Genomic DNA, 19,258 nt, shown 5'->3' on the forward strand with positions numbered 1-19,258 from the left:
AGATAGCAGTAGCAGGGAAATGCGCTGGTCCTTTGACCTCTCTTTCCAGGAAGCAGAGGGAAGGAAGTCAAAGCTCTTCCAGTCCTTCACTATGTCCCACTGCCATCCCAGCTCAAAATGTGCTGAGAGGAGGGGCTGTAGCCAAGTTCTGGATTTTGTCTAGAAGCCAGGAGAGAAGAAGGAGATAGGTTGGGAGAGGGAAGAGGTCGACTCCGAAGCAGCTGGGGGGACTAAGGGCGGTACATGCAAGAGGGAAGGAGTGTTGGGTGTGGTAGGAAGGGGGGCGCAACTCACCCAGGTCACAGAGGCGTGGTGGGGTCACTCAAGGCTCCGGCATGACTCTTAGGGGAGAGAAACTGTGGTGAATTAGAAGGATCAGAAATGACCTCTTTCCTGTATCCCATCTCTCTTTCTCACCCAAGGCTGTCAATTCACCTCTTTTTCCTCTCTGGAGTTTCTGAATTTGCTGATTTAATCCAAGTCCAAACCAGGCTGTTGGCATTCTCCTCTTTCCATCCACTCCTGTACTATGCTGTTTATTAAAGATTGCTTTTCACTTTTGACCTTATTGCCTCTTAGCCAGGGATGCAGGAGAGAAGGGCAGACTGGACAGTATAGACAGCCTGCAGCTTTGCTGGCAGCACAGGCCGGCTGGTTCCCTCTGCCCCCCATAGGTTGAAAGATCAGAAGAACCAACCCAGAAAGTGGCTGAAGAGATCACCCCTTCCCAGTCCTATTGCAAGGCTTACCTGCCGGGATAGCCTTAAGATCCCTCCAGTGGCCAAAGTGGGAGTGCTGCTCCCAAGGTTGGGGGGTTGCAGGCTGGGGTTGTTTCTTAGTCCTGGGGACGCATCTCCAGAAGAGTCTAGTGTTTCTGGGGCTGGAGGGGAAGCTAGGGTGAGAGCAGGGTATGGAACTCTTCTAAATTACCTGAAGCAACTGAGCTGCTCCATCAGGGAAGAAAAAGCTCTATAGCAACAGGAAGCTGTGAGTCACCATAGCAATCCACTTGCAAGAGAACCCCCCCAACCAAGAGGCAGGAAATTGTCAGCAGCATCATTAGAGCAATGGGGAAGAAGTGATAGGAGACTATAAGGTTTGCCGTGGTGAACCTGGAGGGTACAATAGGAAGTTGAGGCAGTTTCCATAGAAACCCAAGGAGAGCTAGAGAGAGGTACAGAGGAAGTGCTTCTTAGCAACAGGCTGCTGTAGCATTACCCTAGCAATCCAATGGAAGGCTCTCTTAGCAATGGGGAAGCTGTAAATAGTTGTCATGGCAACTGGGCTTCTTGGCTAGAAAAAGGAATTGCTTAGCAACAAGCAGCCTGAACATCACAGTGATGACCCAGCTGTTGGGGGAAGCCACCCCTTGAGAGGTGCCTCACCCAGGGAAATTTGCTTGACGTCCAGATCCCAGGCCTCCTCCTCGACGCGGGCAGGCAGGGAGCAGGCTCCCGGTGAGAGGCCCGGAAGGGAGGGGCCGGCATGCTCAAAGGAAGACACGGCCACGGAGGCCCGAGTGCGGGCAGCTGCAGAGAGTGGGGGTGGGGGTGGGTGCTGGTGTGGGAAAGCCCTCTGGGCTCCCTGAAAGACCCTAAATTTCATAGAGGGCTTCCCAGTCAGTCCCATAACTTCTGGGAAGACATCCACTCACTACCCTTTCTCACTTTCTACCATGCCTCCCCCCTGTGCCCTCACTGTCAAGGTCTTGACTTCTGGACTCCCCAGCACTGTAGCCCTCACCTCTTCCAGTGAGCAGGGCACTCAGGGTCCGCTCTCCAAGGGCCTTGATGTCCAGGAAAGGTTTATTCCCAATGCCCATGGAGACCATCTGCTGCACTCGGAGCTCTAGGGAACAGAGACCCTGTTACCATCCTCCTTTTCTCCTTTCTCTGCTCCAGCCCTAGCCTTGTTTTGGTTGACTCTTCCTTTTGCTCCTTCTCAATTCTTATTTCTCCCTCTCATGCCTCTGGCATCTCTTGTTACTCTTGCTGGTAACATGGATGGAGACAATGGTCCTCAACCTCCTTGAACATGTCTCTTTTCCTCTTGCATGCTGCATCCTGCCATTTACCATTCCAGCTGCCCAACTTGTCTTCCCATGAAGAACATGCTCATGTTCTTCCCTTTATCTTGTGTGTTAAGAGCAAAACTCACGTTTTTACATACCATTACAGTTTAACAAGTACTTCCATATATAATTCTATCACACTGAGATGTAGATATTACTTTCTTTTTTTGTTTTTCGCAGATGAGCAGAATGAAGTTCAGAGAATTAAAAAAAAAAGAAAAAGAAAAACCCCCAAACCAAAACAAAAAACAAGTTCAGGTCACACAGCAGTTAAGTTCTAGAACACAGGTCCAGCGTGTATTTTCTCACTCTCTTCTGCCCAGCCCTTTGCTTTTTCTTCCATGAAATTTGCTAGATTCCTCTTTCCTTTTGGTACACCTTAGACTAATTTGTATCTCAGCAGTCTCTCAAAATCACATCTTGAATCTTCTCATAAGTCATTTCTCTTTCTCTGTCCTCCATCCTATTTTCCCAAGTGTTCTCCACACTTTCCAGCTAACCTGCTATAACCTTGACCCCAAGCATACCCTCCCCCAGCTCTGCCTGTTACCCTTGTTATGGGCTGCCTGTCTCCATAGCAGCTGGGCAATAGAACTTGTCCACTTGAGTTTGATCTCTGGTGAAGCTGCCTGTAGAGTGTATGCCTCCCGTGCCCGCCGCCGCCGAAACCACAGCTCAAAGCAGAGCCCACTGTCCCCGATGTTTTCTGTTAGCCCCATGTCAGCAGTCTGAGATAGAGCAAAGGAGAGTAGGTAAGGATGGAGTGAGTTCTGGCTAGATGGTACCACATGGAAAAGCATTACACTTAGCCTGGCATCTAGTAGATGTTCAGTAAATGTTTGCTCAACACCTACTATTGGCCGGCTGCTCTACATTTAGTTTCTATAGCAATCATAATTTATAGAAGGGGAATGCCCAGAGTCATGAAGCAAGTTGCCCAAGGGTTTATCATAGCTTATTAGAGAAGGAAGCTTGAAACCACATCTGTTATTCCAAACCTAGGCTTTTTTCTCTATACTGTACTCTGCCGCCCCATCCTGAAGAGCTGGAACTAGTATATGGGGACAAAGTCTAGAAAGCTTTAGAATCATGTCACATAGCCATAGGTTGGTATTGATGTTTATCTGGGTACCAGGGCTGTTTCCCCAAAGCAAGGCCTCCCTCCTCTTGGCTTCTTCAGTTCCATCATGTTAAGCTATATATGCATTGTCCTTTCTCCCATCCCCCAGGGACCATGTGTGTGCTTGATGGGAAGGGTCCTCCTTCTTTCTGGCTTGGAATGCCTCATGAGTCTTCTAAATGAAAGATAAGGAAAACCTCAAGTAGACTGATGATGGTCTTCTATCAGCCTCACACCCTAACTCCTGGTTGGTTACAGGCTAAAATCTGTTCTAGATGATGCAGATTCTGAACGTGGGTTGGGTTGAATTTACAGAACATCCTGAGTTCTCAAGAAGAACATGACTTCCTGTCTTATTCCCCGCCACACCTCTTTCCTGCAGGCATTGTACCTTAAAGGCCTGTTTGTAAACAAAGATCTCTGATCCCCCCTCAGAGCCCTTGAGCTTGCTGAACAGGAGGAGATGCTCAAAGAGAAAGACATGGCGAAGGCACTTCTTTCGGCCACAGATGACAGTGAAGGGGTCCCGGTGCAGGAGCTGTCCTTGTTCCTTCAGATCTACCTGTAGAAAGGGAAAAGAAACATTATTGGCCCTGGAGCCCTTTGTGTATATTTTATGGGGAGTAAAAATGCAATTTATGGGGCAAGGACTTAATGACTAATACTCAGACAGAGTCAGGGAAGCCCTTGGCCTAGACAACTCCTACTGGTCGCTGTTTCCTGGCTTAGCAGCACAGTCTGCCTCTCAAGGTGGAAGGCACATTGCATAGTAGGGTTTATAGCCTCTCATGTGGAAGCCTTTGAATGTTGGGGACCAAAGCACCATTTTGCCTCAGGAAGAGAATCAGCAAAGAATTGATGGGGAAAGAAGTCTACCAGAGGAAGTAGGTTTTCAACCTGTTCTGGAACCTCAGGACTGGAAAGAGATTAGGTGGAGATACGTGTGAGTGTTGAGATGCAGAAAGAAGTGCAGAGTAGATAGGTAAAGATAAGAATTAGGAAAGGAATAGGTAAGCACAGGCAGATGTAGGATCTTGGGATGTTGGGCAGGATACAGCTTCTTTATTTATAGACGAGGAAACAGAAGTCCAGTGAGGTTCAGTGACTTGACTCTGGCCAATCAGCTGATTAAAAATTAGAGCTTGGGGCCCTCTGACCTTCAGTCTAGTTTTCTTGTCACTGGCCCACACTGCTTCTGAGGCCACAGGGCTAGGCAGTCTGAGCTGGAGAGACTGGAGCCCTGGCCTCACCTCACAGCCACGCACTGCCTCCACGGCCAGCAGGTCTCTACCACGGGTCTCTTGTTCCCGAAGCAGCTGCACTGCAGCCCCAAGGGCCTGGCGCTCAGAACTCGGTTCAGGCCCAGCTTCCTTTAGGAGCTCCTCTAAGAGCCGCCCATACCGAGCCAGATGCTCCAGGGGCTGCTGCAGGGCCCTGGGCAGGTGAGGTCCACACTCTGTAGAGCCCTGGGTTGGGAAGGAGACAGACAGGAATTAGGGAAGGGACTGGAACTGGTGTGGACTGAGTTCTGTGGGGTGGGTGGTATTCCAGACTTCTGGGGATAGAGGAAGCTCAGGTACACCCAAAGGTAAGGTGAAAACCTTTCCCCAGAAAGATAGCGGGCGGGGGGGCTACAGATGGGGCATAGAGGAGGAATACAAATAATCCCTTAGGTCCTCTGGCTTTTAACTTTTGAAGTCACTTGCCCATCTTTTGAGCTCTTTTGATCCTCGGAATACTCTGTGAGTTAGATATAGTGAATATTGCCCCCATTTGTCATTGTAGAAACAGAAGCTCAGAAGAACCAAGAGTCTTGCCCAGTAGTCCTTCAGGTGGACTAGATAAGAACCTAGGTTCTAGGAGATTATTGGTAGGTGATATTCCTGGGCACATCCAGGAAAGCTTTTTTCCCTGAGATTTTGAGCTTGGGTGGGTTTTAGGTCTTCATGGCCCCACCCCTTCTCATGAGGGTTGGAGAAAAGTTACCTTGGCCGGGGGGCCGAGTGCAGACAGAGCATTTTCCAGTTTGTGTCGGTGCTTCACGTACTGAGCATAAAGGCTGAACTGGTCCCCCTATGCCAGTAGAGAAGAAGTAAGCCATCCCTGCAGACAAGACCCTTCCTCTCCTCTTCCACACCCTCACTGCAGCCCAAAGGAGGATCACCAGGGCACTCTGTCTGCTAAGGGAATGACAGGCTGTCATGGAGATAGTGAGGCCAGGCAGCACTTGTGCACAGGGACACAGAGGGGCCCAGGGAATAGCACTAGGCTCCAGAGTCTTGGACAACACATTTTGGTAGGGATGGGTTTAGGGGACAGATGCTAAGAAGGAGGTTCAAGTGGGTGGGGCTGAAACATGACCTGGAAGAAGTTTCATAAGATCACTCACGTGGCGAAGGAAGCAGGCCCCAATTCGCAGCGGGTGGGTGGCACAACCCTGAAGCTCCCGCAAAAATTGTGTCCGATGGAAGCTGCGAAACCTCTCCCGTACACTCAGGGCGGCGGCCCAGGTGCCCCGAAGTTCAGGGGTCAGCTCACACCCAGGAGGTGGCACTGGCTCACTCAAAGTGGCCACATACTCTTGCTCACAGGCAATCAACTCAGACACCAGACGCTGCTGGGCACTGCAGGTACAACAAAGAGTGGCAGAGGAGACTGGGGCATGCGAGGGAGTCACCATCCCCAATGTCATGTTCTTTTCCTGCTGAGCAGTTGGGCCTGCATCTTAGGCACCAGTTGAGCTGGGCTCTCACCTGATGCTTCGCTTGCGCTCCATCCGGGGGGTGCCTACTCCCCAGGGCCCATCTGGCCCCCTGGCCCGGCCTAGCAGCACGTGTTCCCGGGGTGAGCACGTCCTATCTACCACCTCGGTACTGGTGACCTCTAGGCCTCGAATCAGCACAGTCCTCAGTGGTCTGCCCTCTGCTTCTGGAGCCAGTTCAGGGCCTTCCTCCTCATAGTCCTCCCCACAGGGAGCCAGAGAACAGTGGGATGGGGCTGCCAGTGCCCCAGGGCTGCTGGGGAGCAGCAGGGAGCTGAAGTTGGGTGAGGGGCTGGAGGGGCCCCACTGGACGCCTTCACTGCTGGCACTGTCTGCCCGCCGTTGCCCGTGGCCTCGTGGACTGGCCTCCTCTCCCAGATGTTGCTGAATCCTTTTCTCCAGCTCTTGGCAGCGGGCCCGGCAGCGGCCCCATTCTCGCAGGGCTGCTGGGCTACCCAGGTCCAGGGCCAGGGCCCGCATTTCCTGGAAGGTGCCGACACTGGGCTCCGGTGCCCGTCGAAGGGCCAGGGCTGCCAGCACTGCCTCCCGACCTGGCCCCGCTCCTGCCAGCCTGGAAGAGCCTTCATCCACCCATTCATGTGCCTACAAGACCAAAGAGGTTAGGAGTGGGGAGAGGAAGGAGTGAAGTCCTGTGCTGCTCCCCCATGCTGCCTGATGACAGCTCTTGGCTTCTTTCATAATGGCTTCCCAATGCTCACCACCCTCCCAGGCTTCTCAGAACATGTCCCCTCACTATTCCAGCATCACTGCCTGACCAGGCCACTCTAAGCTGGTATGGAGACGGCAGCCTAGATGAAAGAACAGCCAATAGTTACACAGAATTTACCACTGGCAGGCTCTGCACTAAGTGCTTTTTGATATGATTTATAATCCTCACAGAGCTCTGCGAGGTAGGTGCCTGTGGAGGTGCACTCAGGCTTCTTGTCTCATCTCAGGCCATTTAGCAAGTAGGTGGCAGAACCAGCAGGTAAAGCCAGGGAGGTGGCCACCTGCATCCCTGCTTTTAACAACTACCCGATCAGCCTCTTCAGACAAAAGGAAGACAATGGCGGCCATGGAAGGGTGAAGCTGTGCACACACCTGCTGGAAGAAGCGCTGTAGCCTCAGGGCCCGGTGGAGGCCACTCTCAACCTGCTCCAGCCGCTGTTCAAAGATATCTAGAACCTTCTGGGAGGCAGCATCCTCCTCCAGGGCCAGGGCCTCCCGCGCCTGGGCCAGGCGTTCCTGGAATAGGGAGGCTGTGCTCAGACCTGGCCCTCATTCCCACTCAGCCGCCTTTCCTTTCCCAATGTCTCCACTCGCCTGCCCCTCTCCCGCTTCTCACCTGAACCTCAGCACTGAAAGCCCGGAATTGGAGCTCTGTCTCCTGCAGGGCAGACAGGCAGTCCCCCGGCGCAGCGAAGCTCGCCAGCTGCTCCTCCCCTGGACCTGCTAACCACTGCAGCACCTGGGGCAAGTGGGGTGGAAGAGTGGGACTGTGAGGGAGGAATAGGCTTGCAGAGGGTAGGGAAGGAAAGCTGAGACCCAGTCCGACCCCATCACCCCAATCAGCAGAACCTTGGACAAACTGTTTCATCTCAGCTGTAAAATGGGGATGCTAACAGCGGATGGCACAGTGAGAAAGTAAGTAAGAGATGTTTGTGAAGCAGCAGATGAAAGGGAAGCTGGGCACACGGGTTAGGGTTCCAGGGCTGTGCTGTGATGAAATCAATAAAACTGATGTGAGCCTGAGACAGGCTGAGGGGATGAGGACTGAAATGAGGGTCAGGAGAAATTTCACATTTTCTGAGCCCAGTGATGGGTGGAGAGAGAGCTCAGGAGGTGGTAGTGTGTGTGTGTGTGTGTGTGCAGGCGTGTGCCTGTATACGCAGGTGTGTGCTTGAGGGACTCACTGGTTGTAGGATATTTGACCAAAAAGGGATGGTAAGTTTTTCCTCTGAAGGTTGGAAGCTGGGTGAAACAGCTGAGCATAAGTCAGGGTGTTCCCAGTAACCAGGGCCAACAGTGAATGCTTCCATTGTGCTTTGCTTGATTCGTTTGTTGTCCCAATACCCCTGTACGTGTAATTAGGATCCCCATTCTACAGATGAGGACTTGGGAATTCAGAGACACTTTCAGACTTGCCCAACATTTTACTCCCAGCAGAACTGAAACTCAAGCTGAGCACTTTAGACTTTAAATCCTGTGTGCTAACAGTTTTTAAACAGTGGGAGAAAAGAACTAATAAACAAGAGAGCAAGCATACAGCAAAATATATAACCCCTTGGATACTGGGATGAAGGGAGCCAATATGCAGAAATCCCAGGAAACAGCCCTGCTACCCCCCCCCCCCCACCTTTTGACATTGGCCCTTAATTGACCCTCCCCCTGATGCCCACAGGAAGGTCAGTGAGGTGAATTGACTCACCAGGCTTGGTGCTAGGGAGGAGCAATGAAATTTCAAAGCCCTTTCTAGCCCACATAGTAGGGTGGGGAGCAAATCCCTATGGGGCTCTTAACCATAAGAGTAGAATCAAGATTCAGAGAAGCCAGCCTTATCACTGAATCTTCCCTACAAAGAGGCCTTAGTTCCCAAGGCATTTAGGACTTCCAGGCTTCCATTGCCCTCTCCTTCCAAGGGGCCTTTCCAGCCTTAGGTCTGGAGGATGACATTGTATAAAGAGTTGAGGAGCCATGGCTGTGTGCTCAGTGGGTTGAGCGCTGGCCTGTGAGAGGCAGCCAATTGATGTTTCTCTCCCTCTCTTTCTCCCTCCTTTCCCCTCTTTCTGAATATGAACAAACAGAATCTTAAAAAAAAAAAAAAAAGAGCTGAGGGAACATGGGTGGCAGTGTAGATAAAGAGTGGGTATCAATAGACATTTATTGTTTTTAAGCTAAGGTGGCAGGCACTCCAGGATCAATCAGCTCTTCCCAGAACCCCCTAGGATACCAACCATCTCTCACAGTCTTTAAGTGTCCTTGGTCAAACATGAACAGTGAAGAGAGGGAGACTGGCTTCTCTTCTTTGCTGGTCTTGTGATGCTATCTCCCTCCTGTTGACTCTCACACTGACCATGACCAACCTCCAGGGGAGGTAAGGAGAGAGGGAAGGCCCGTCAACCAAGCCAGGTTAGGAGAACACCATGAACTCTATCAGTGGAAAGAGGATGCTGGAGGCCAGGCCTCCCAGGCCAAGTGAGAGAAGTCCGGGGGTCCTGGTTCACCTGCTGGAGTTGGCGCAGGTGCTTCCGCTGCTCCTGCTGTTGCACATACAGGTTGGAGAGGCGCACGAGCTGGTGAATGGCTTCATCCACCTCCTGATACATTGTAGCTGGGCCTGGGTCCTCCAGCCTGGGAAAGGAGTGGGGCGGAATGAACCACTGCCCTTGTTTATCAAGCCCCCCTACCCTTTTCCATCCTTGTATCCCAACGAGAGGTGGAGAGTGTCATGGGTCATTGTATAGGCCTGGATTTGAATCCTGACTTTTTCATTTACTGACTAACCTTGGCCGAGACATTTAACACTTCTGATCCTCCAAATCTCCATTTGTAATCATAAAACATGTAGGGACCCTGTAGGGGTTATGAGATGAGTGGAAAAGCATGATATCTTGTCCATATACATGCTCAGTAAGAATGATCAGCCAGTGCCCTGGCTGGTGTGGCTCACTGGACTGGGCACCGGACTGTGAAGCAAGGTGTTGCTGGTTCGATTCCCAGTGAGGGCACATGCCTGGGTTGCAGGCCAGGTCCCCAGTAGGAGGCACTCGAGTGGCAACCACACGTTGATACACATTGATATTTCCCTCCCTCTCTTTCTCTTAGTCTCTCTCTAAAAATAGATAAATAATCTTTTTTAAAAAAATCTGGCAGCTAAGGTTTATCGGCATCCCTCTGTTGTGTCTCCACCCGCCATGTCCACCTGCCCCAGCACAACATCCGTCCCCCCATACTTGCTGCTGTGGGTGGAGCGCAGCCTCATTAGGATGGCTCCCCCATCCTTCTGTAGCTCTGTCAGCCAGGGATCTGCCAGCACCTTCTGTAGGGGCTCAGGCATTCCTACCGCCTCCTGGGAGCAGGAAGCAGTTGATGGTTGAGGTTCTACCACAGTCCCCAACCCGTGCCCTTTTGTCCCATCTCATTTCATACCTCTCCCTCTGGCTCTGCCACTGCCTCCAGTTCCGAAATGGCTTGTCGTACAGAGCCCAGCACACCTCGGCACAGATGGCACAGCCTTGCCACTTCCTGAAACACGCATACAGGGATGGAGTCTAGGGACAGTCTAGGATAAGGAGCCTCAGCCCTAGGGTGGATATGGGGCAGCTCCAGAGACTTTTACAGAGGCAATGCTGACTTTAGTTCCTGACTTTGTTGCCTACAAATTGGGTGACCTTGGGAAGGCCCAGAAACCTCCCTGAACCTTAGTTTCCTCAACTCTAAAGTCCAGATAAGACATAAGGATTTCGTGAAGTTTAAAGAGATGCTGCTACATAAGCATCCAGTGTGGACCTGGCACACTGTGCGGCTTAGTAAACACAAGTCTCCTTTCCTCTGTCTCCCTCACCCTGTAAAACCCTCTGCTTGGCCTAGTTAGATCCAGATCCCAGGACACAGCTTAGAGACCATGTTATAGGCCTCCTGTAATACTCAGCTGAGATCATGTTTACATCTCGTTTCTTGAATACTCAGCACTTAGATTCAGAGAATCAGAGATTACATCACAATGGATGTCTTTTGTAGGCGACAATCCTGAGACTGGGATGTTGGTGCAGGGAACCAGGTACAGAAAGGCACCATCTCAGGAAGTGGGGTGCAGTAACTTACCCAAGGTCACATGGACCCAGACCCAGACTTCCAGACCCTCAGCTCTTTCCAGAACCCCAGTGATGCTATTTCACACTGCTCTCTACTAGTTTCTGACTTATCTCCCATCAAAAATCATATGCAGCTTCATGGCATGTTAAGAATTTATTTAACATGCTTATCCCATTGTACATGCACAATATTTCGCTCATGGTTTGTGAGCTGTAAGTTTATTTGTTGAATTGAATGGAATGGAAACCACTTTTTCCCAACCCCTTTGTCGAGTCTCAGCTCTGCCTTGTCTCCAAGAATGCTCTCAGCTTGGTCATTCCTGGATCCCAGTGTTCTGGGTGAAGGAGGTGTAGCTTACTTGGTGTACCTCTACCCAGTGGCTTGGAGAGGACTCTCGGTGACCTCCTAAGTCCCACTGCAGCTCCTCTGGCTTGGCCACTCTTTTCAGATCATTCTCTGACAGCAACTCAGCACCCTGTAGACACATGAAGGCAGGGGGTTTCTTGCCTGAGTATTGCCCCCTGGGGGTCCAGCAAGGCTCTTCTCTCTCCACTAGTGAGGCACACTAGGTGGGAGTGAGGGGCTCAAACCTGACATCCATGGAACTCAGTTGGAAAGTCATTATGACTGAGAAGGAGCAGCCGCTGAATGATGGGGGGGTCTCCTGAGTCCTGAAGGAGGGAAGAATAACCCTAAGTTGTGGGTAATGGGGTGGCCTGGGATGGCCACTAGGGAAGAGTTAGGATCAGGAAAAGGATCTGTCTCAAGGGGTTGGTTACCTGAAGTTGACTCAGGACAGGAATGAGTGCTGGAGGCAGGGGAGGTGCCTTGCGAAGGTCCAGCAGGACGGACAGCCCCAGTATCTGTAAATCGGGCCTGTGGGAACAGGAAGAGCCAAGGAGGCTGTGTGTGTGTGTGTTGAGGGGATAGTGGCACAGGGTCTGACCTTAGTGTTACTGGGTCTCAGAAGTTAGTCCCTGGTATGTTTGGGAGCCAATGGGCAAAGGCCCAATGTCTGGGATATGTGTCCAAGAAGCAGTGTGACCTAGAAATCAGGAGTCCATATTCACGTGGCTATTGGGTCACAGGATCAGAGTATAGAGAATTAAGAACTCTATGCTCTGGAGGGTATAAATTCAGAGTCAGCATGTAGTATGATCCCTAACAGGTTCTTGGTGCTCAACAAATAGTTATTGAATAAGTGAATCAATTTCCTGATAATCTAGGCAGTGTCTTAGGGCAGTGAAAGGCAGCAGTGTTGATTTTGAGTGGATGTAGATATTCTGGAGGTTTGGGGTGAGTAAAGTCAGAAGTCAATGATTTGAAAATCTGAGGATTAAAGAAGCAGCTGTCCTAGATGTCAGGAGGTCCATGTCCTAAGATGAGAAGACGTCCAAGTCCTGATGACCAAGGAGGTTAGTGTCCAGGGTGCCAGCAATGGGCCTCCATTACCTGAGCAGTGAGTGCAGGTAATGAAGAGCAGTGCTCAGCATGTCTCTGGAGGGCTGGGGCTCCTCAGCAGGGCACGGTGGAGTGATGGTCAGCAGAGCTCGCCCACTCCGGTCGACCCCTCCTGAGAATACAAAATGGCCAGGCTGTCCTGGCTGGGGGCTACCTCCTATCCACTCCACCTCTCTTTGCAGCCCACTCCAACCTCTTCTCTTTCTTTGACCCTTTTCCCTTCAACCATGATGCTCACTGACCAGTCAGCACGAGGAATCCAGATGCCATCAAGTCCCAAGCTATGTCAGGGTCATCAGAGATGGAGACTGAAGGGGCCTCTTCTGGGATCCTGTCGTCTTGCACTTCCTGCACATCTTCCAGGGTTGGTGCCAGAGGGCCATAGGGGAGCCCTTCAGGACCTGTGGGTCCTATACAGACACAGACAGAGCTATGAGCCTGAAGTGAGACAGGGTATGGCTGTTCCACTCCCAGCCTCTCCTCTGCTCCTCCTCCAGCCCCCTTTCTGAGGCCTAACCTACACTGGTCCTCGACCCACTGACCTCAGTATCATCTCACCTGCCGTGCACACCAGGCTCAGGTCCTTCTGCTCTCTCTCTCTGGCCTTCTCTTCTATAGGTCCACAGGCTTCTGGGGGCCGAAGCTCTTTCTTGTCCACTGGTTTGAGCTCCTCTTTCAGCTCAGACTCTGATTTCTCCAAACCTTCATGTGCCTCCTTAACCAGGCCACCTCCTGGAAGCTCACGCTCATTTGGTGAGGGCAGACTGATGAGGGCTTCTTGTTGATTGGTCTCTTCCTTGTCCCCAGAGCTCAGTGGGACAGAAACATTGTCCCCTACTCGGCCAAGAGCCCCTCTGCCTGCAGCCCGCTTCTTTCTCCTGTTTCCTTTGCCTCTCCGAGGGGTGCCAGGAAGTCCTTCAGCTCCCTGGCATGCTCCTCCTCCAACCTCCCCAGGCCTCAGGGGGCAAGATTCAGAGACTTCTCCCAGCACCTCTGCTGGGGCCTCTGATACCTCCTGGGCTGCTGCCTCTGGGAGGGCCTCAGCTCCCCGAGGAGACCCTGGGGAAGCCCTGCTGCTGCTCCCCTCACCGGGTGGGCGTGCCCCATCCTGGTCCCGAGGCCCCAGACCCTTCTGGTGCATCCATGCTCGGTGTCTCCGGTGCCGGCCCTTCCCTCCAGCACCCTTTCGAGTGGGTACTGTCCGGGTCCGGGTGAGGCCTGAGGAGTCCTCAGCATCCATGGGACTCCCCGTCATGGGAAGTGTCACCTCCAGCAGCTCCACGTACTCGCCCTCAGGTCCTTCAGCAGGGGCATTGTGACCATCCCCAGGACTCCTGGTGCCCAGGGCCTCCTCAGGGAGTGGAGGGCTGGGGAGGCCTGGGGGTCCAGAGGGCAGTTCTGGGGGCAGTGTACTTGGCTGATGTCCTACCATGAGACCTTCTTTGTGCACAAATCGGGGGCAGATGAGCTCAGCCCAGGGCAGCCGCTGAATTCCAGAGGGTGCAGAGAGTAGACAGGTACTGAGGCGACCTGTTGGCCGGTCCTTATTGATGCCTTGTAGCCACTCAGGTGTGAACAGGTAGGCACAGGCCTCATTGGGCACAGGCAGTTCCTGCACACGCCCACCCCCTGGGGCCAAGCACTTAAGTACCAGGCGAGGTGCTTGGGCTGCTGAGGGTACTACTTGCAGGTAGAAGTCCCCTGGGCACAGCAGCTGCCAGGGCAGGGCTGCTAGCTGTACCACCACCTGCTCATGCAAGCAGAGGGGCCAGCCCTCATGGAAGAAGAGGAAACCACTGTACTGGGCCTGGGAAGAGAGATGGGAGGCTGTGCTCAGGCCTCTGCTGATGAAACTAACAAGAGGGGGCAGTTAGAATGGGACCATCCTAGGCAGGAGTGGCCTTATGCCTGGTGGGTTATAACCCCAGGGGAGCAGGAGGGGATATCTTGGGATGTTCATGTGGCAGAGGAAGGGCTTGGAACTGGTCAGTTTTCTGATGGTAGTTGAGCCACTCTGGGGGAGTTAGTATCTTGAGAAATTTGTATGAGGGAAAAAATATCTGGAATTGGGTCCGAAGGGTCAGGGTATTTAGGAGTTGATGTTTCTTAGGGGTCAATTTTTGGGGAAAATGAGTGTCTGTGTGTTAATATCTGAGGAACAGTGCCTCTGGGGGGCGATCAGTATCAGGGGGACAGCATCTCTGGGTTGGGGGAAGTTAGTCAGTCTGGCTAGTCTCTGGAGTTAGGCAGAGGATCTTAAAGGAGACAGAATCGGAATGCATGGCCACTCACACAGGCTTCCTGCTGGACCTTGGCAAGTAGATGCTTGGCGGGCACCAGGAAGTCCAGTGTGTACTTCAGCGCATCCTCCCGATAAGTTCTTTCCACCACCTGGAACACCTGGCCCAACAGCGTGGGGGCCGTTGCCTCAAAGGGCGGGTAAAGGGCAGCGAGCGTGCTCTGCACACAGTCTTCCACTGGCTCAGGCTCCTGGTAGAGACAAGACCAGACTGCAGATCCTTAGAGATCACCCAAGCATGGTTCCTTGGGAGCCTGGCTGGTACGGGGCTGGCTGTGTCACCCTGGGGCTCCACTGGGTGCACAGAGAGGACAATCAGGAAATGCTGGCCCAGGATGGGAGTGGGGTTGGGCCAATCAGAGTGTGCAGGCCTCCCAGTGCACTCCATGAGAGAGCTCTGAGACATTGGCTTTGGAGAGCCAGGGAGAATTTGCTGTGAATGTCTCTGATCAGGGTCATCCCTGGTTCTTGGGAATCAGCAGAATTGCGCAAGGCCTCCCCAAGAGAGCAGAGACAGGCTCCTGGCCAGTCAGGGGGCTGACTTACAGACGAGAGCTCTGGAGGGTAGGGCACTCACATGGCCATCCTGCAAACCCCTCCTCACAGGGCCTACCATCTAGAGACCCCCATCCTAGGAGGGGGTGCCACCACCCATGAGTCATGTGCTAGAGATGGTCGCTAGATGGGAAGGAGGACTGGAGGGCTGTCTATCGTGAATCATTTTAGCATCCCCTCTCCCAGAGTGGCTATGCAGCAATCCACCCACCAATTCCTGGAGCATGTGTGATTGGGTTACAAACAACTGGGTGGGGACAGTTGAAAGAGGGAAAAATCACCAAAGTAATGAGTGGGGAAGGGAAGAGCAGGCCTAGATGGTATATACTGGAGCTGAAATCTTTTCTGATTCCAGCAGGACGTGTTTGCCCATCTCCACCTAGAGCCACTGTCTCGAAAGACTCAGCCCTACTTCCTCCAAACTCACCAGCCTAAGTGAATGTATGGGTTATTGTTCCCCATCCCACACTCTAAACAACTACCCTTCAGGCTATTCTGCAAACTTATTTCTACTTCAGGATGGCTTTGAAGTTTATTTTATCAGATCTATTTGCTGTAAATGGGCAAGGGGAAGCTCACTGCACAGTTTTTCTAGTTCTTTACCTACGCGGCTCCCCAGCTCTGCCTTTGCCCTGAAGACAAAACTGCTTACCAGAGTTGCCTGCCTGTCCAGACCACGAGAAGCTAGGGCAGTCACTCCAGAGAGGGCCATTGAGTGCGTCACACAGAGACCCGACCCCAAGGTGTGTGGGCGAGCAGACAGACCCCCCAGTGTTCCGGGGACCCGGCCAGAGAAGAGAGAGTGGGTGGGGGAAGGGTGGAGACGGGAGAGGCGGGGGGAGTGGGGAGCGGGGGCGGGGGCTAGGCAGAGTGGGCTGTCTGCTCTGAGGCCGGGAACGGGGATCTAGAGCTGGAGCAGCGAGGCAGCTGCAATCCATTAGGGGTGGTGAGCTCATGGCTGAGCGAGAGTCTCAGCCACAGGAAACGACACCGGCAGGAGGGGAGGAGGGGTCTGGGGTGGGAGGCGGCGGGCAGGAGCTCAGAGACCAGGCTTCCAGACGGCGGGACCAAAGAAGAGACCAGAGAGACTGAGTCACCTCTCCCTGGCCCAGTTCCTCTTTCTTCTGGCTCCAGCCTCCCTGCCAGGAGGTGCCCCTCCTTTAGTAGAGAAGCAGCCCCAGGAGTGCTCCCCTCTTCTCCACTTCCCGCAGGGAGCGCCCCCAGGCAGGGCCTCTTCCCCTCCTCCACTCCCCGCAGGGGGCGGCCCTTGGGCCGCGTCCCCCCTACCCCACTCTCGCAGTGGACGCTCCCTGGCAGTGCCACTCCTGCAGTGATTCTTCAGAGAATACTTCTGGAGTGAAAGTTCGCAGGATACTGCTGCTGTATCCTGCTGTTGTGTCCACTGCTGTTGGTATGGGCTTCCCTTTAACTGTGCCCTCCAGCTCCCTGCGCCCTAAGTGGCTAGTGCCAGGGTCCTCTATCTCCTACAGGGAGCTCCGCCAGGGCCTCCCCGCCCCACCCCCTCCTGCAGCGGGGATGCCCTAGGACGGTTTCTGTTCCCTGCATCGGGAGCTCAGGGGGACTCCCCCCACTCCCCGAAGTCTCTCGTCTGCTCGGTCAGCGTCACGCCTCCCGGCACGGCGAGCCCCTCTCCCCATTCTGTCCACTCTTCTGAGGCAACCTCTCTTCTCTGCGGGAATTTCCCTCTTTGGCTATGTCTCTGGCCCCAGCCCAGCCTCAGCTGTGGCGGGTCCCCCAGGGCCGGATGGGTGGGTCCGGCTCACCGGGCTGTGGACTGGGATGGAAAATGGTGGTTCCAGGCAGGTCAGTTCTCATGACCTGAGACCGGGCCCCTTCCCGGGCCGCTGCAGCACCCAACCCGCAGGAGGGCCCGGGAGGGGGAGGGAAGATCCTGCAAAGGAAGGCACAGGTCAGGGCAGAGGAGGGCGAGCGGAGCTGTGTAGATTAGGGGAGAGACCAAAGAGAGAAGGGGGGAAGGGGCGGGGAAGTGTAGTGAGAAAGAAAGGGTGAGGGCAATGCCCTGTGGGGGCCGAGCCAGACAGTGGGGCGGACAGTCGGATCAAAGAAAAGAAGGGGGGGATGGGAGGGAGGAGAGTCCAGGAGCGCTCAACCGTCCAAAGCAGGCGTCAGAAGCACCAAGCCGGGGACTGGCGACCCGAAGTGGGTTGCGCGGAGGCGGAGGGGACCCCGGGGTTGCGAGGCGGCACTTACCATGGCTCCGCGCGGATTCGAGTCTGACGCTCCGGCCGGCGGGCGGGGCCGGGCGCGCCGCCGCTTCCCTCCCGCCTTTCGCGTCTCTCGCAGGGTCTGGCTAGGGGACAGAGCCGGCCGCGGTGGAGGCTCGGCTTGCTCCGCTTCCCAGGCCGCGGGGCCCATCCAGGGAGGGCCCAGACGGCCGCCCTGCCCCGCCCCGCCCCTCCCCGCAGGGCCTGCCTCCGACTCCTCGCGGGAGCCGGACCCCCTACTGGGACCCCCCTGCGCGGACTCCCTCTCCCGCGCTGAGCTTGTCCGCGGCTCCCGCGACTCCCCCAGCTACTCTTCCCCGCTCTCCCGCAACCTCTTCCTCCTCCGCCCCACCCTCCAATGGGTAGCTGCTACCCAGACCCTCGGAGGCCCGCCGAGCTGAAGATGCAGCCCTTTTCCCGCCGCCTCCTCTCTCCGTGCGGGATCTGTTTCGTCCCCGCAGGGGACAGACACTCCAGAGGTTGGGGCGTCCGCGAATTCCCTGGGGTCCCTAGCCTAGGGACTGGAATCGTTTAGCGGCGGGAAGCCTCCCATTTCTAACTCGCCGGGGAACCTCTTCTCTCTTCTGTTGCCAGACTCAGAAGAGACCCCCTGCTGCCAGGCCCCTGTGCGCCTTGGGTGGAGCGAAGGGCAGGGAAACGTGAGGATTCCTCCCACCCTCCAAGGTCTTGCTGGCTCTCCTCTTTACCCTCTTTTCTCCGCAGTCCTGGAACATTCGGTCTCTGACAATGGGTTCCTCTGTGCAGTCTAGGGAGGGCGGGAGCGTGGGGGGCAATTAGGGAGCTGTGCAGGCTTGGGGTGGGCATGGTGGCTGAAGCGGTGAAGGTTCCTGGGATCAGGATCCTCCTGTAAGGGTGTGCACTAACGCGAGCATTTTCTGAGTTCCTTTGTCGCTATCCTATCCCTTCTGCACCCCTATCTCTCCCATTTCTGCTAGTGGAGGGAAGGCACCAGAACCTCATACTTTAATATTGGATATCAGAGCCTCCCCTTTTGTGGGGTAGCGATAGTCTCCCAGGGCCACTGGGGCTCAGGGCGGTGGGGACGGCTATCTGACACAGCAGATAAGGTGTGTGTAGGCTAATTAAGAAAGTTCTAGCCTCACCCACTCGTTCGCTCTCGGATGGGTGCATAGAAAATGAAAATCCAGCGAGGGTCCCCCAGGAGGGTTGGGGGAAGTTAGACATAGTCCCTCCTCTGAGTGGGCACTGGAAGCCCTGCAGGGGCAGGTGGGGTGGAGGGTAGGGGTGGGAGGTAGGAGTCGGGTCGGGTGGGTGGTGCTTCCAAAGAGTGGGAATTTGAGAGGAGAATACAAAGCCAAATACCCTGGTCGGGTAGCTCAGTTAGAGCTTCCTCCCTATGTGTCCAGTTACTGGTTGGATCCCAGGTTGGGGCACATACAAAAGTCAACTAATGAATGCATGAATGAGTGGAAAAACAAACCAATCTCTCTCCCTGTCTCTCTCTCATCAATCAATAAAAAATAAAGCCACATAGTTCTCAGAGAGGGGTTTGAGGACATGTGCCACTGCAGCTAAGGGGTGAAACTTGGAAAGTATCCTGACAGGGGAGCAGCTCCTATGAAGCCAGGAGGCCAGAGTTTCTGGGCGGTCCTTGGAACAGCGGGAGAAGAGGACGGGGCTTAGATGTAATAGCTCTTCTCTCACCTCCTCAGAAAGCTAAACTCCACCCTTTCTCTACTCCGCTGGGTATGTAAAAGAGGTGAGAGAGAATTTTTTTTTTTTGAGGCAAGATCCCTCTACTCTATAGCATCAAAAGATTAATCTAGAGCAGCAAACCCTAGTGACCATCTTTCCAACAGAGTTAGAGACAAGGAGTTTGAGCTCTTCTGTCAGTGCGTTGTGAGGCCCTGAGTCAGGAAGACTCTCCAGCTTCCTTAGGGTTAATGCC

At 53.9% G+C, this 19,258-nt stretch overlaps 1 protein-coding gene across 7 annotated transcripts; it reads right to left on the minus strand.

The window, feature by feature from the left end:
- Nucleotides 1-294: 294 nt before the first annotated feature.
- Nucleotides 295-18,226, minus strand: ARHGEF40 (Rho guanine nucleotide exchange factor 40). Of its 7 annotated transcripts, none has more exons than XM_045201431.3 (24): nucleotides 18,036-18,226; nucleotides 17,315-17,410; nucleotides 14,521-14,738; nucleotides 12,787-14,035; nucleotides 12,471-12,638; nucleotides 12,220-12,340; nucleotides 11,547-11,643; nucleotides 11,358-11,438; nucleotides 11,126-11,242; nucleotides 10,102-10,197; nucleotides 9,906-10,021; nucleotides 9,177-9,303; nucleotides 7,298-7,420; nucleotides 7,054-7,197; nucleotides 5,945-6,555; nucleotides 5,581-5,815; nucleotides 5,178-5,264; nucleotides 4,442-4,657; nucleotides 3,583-3,753; nucleotides 2,622-2,799; nucleotides 1,744-1,848; nucleotides 1,386-1,529; nucleotides 750-880; nucleotides 295-356 (listed from the first exon to the last, which is right to left on the minus strand). In XM_045201431.3, exons 1-24 carry the CDS (start codon nucleotides 18,151-18,153, stop codon nucleotides 300-302), a joined length of 4,806 nt encoding a protein of 1,601 aa, XP_045057366.2. In that variant the 5' UTR covers nucleotides 18,154-18,226; the 3' UTR covers nucleotides 295-299. The 7 variants fall into 7 exon arrangements, with proteins under 7 accessions (XP_045057366.2, XP_045057367.2, XP_045057365.2 ...); XM_045201432.3 differs by having other exon boundaries at nucleotides 295-341; nucleotides 18,036-18,225; XM_045201430.3 differs by lacking the exon at nucleotides 18,036-18,226 and adding an exon at nucleotides 436-532 and having other exon boundaries at nucleotides 295-341; nucleotides 750-892; nucleotides 14,521-14,718; nucleotides 17,315-17,995.
- Between the last annotated feature and the right edge of the window lie 1,032 nt (nucleotides 18,227-19,258).

Source organism: Desmodus rotundus, chromosome 7, assembly GCF_022682495.2.
Source record: "Desmodus rotundus isolate HL8 chromosome 7, HLdesRot8A.1, whole genome shotgun sequence".
Lineage (NCBI taxonomy): Eukaryota > Metazoa > Chordata > Mammalia > Chiroptera > Phyllostomidae > Desmodus > Desmodus rotundus.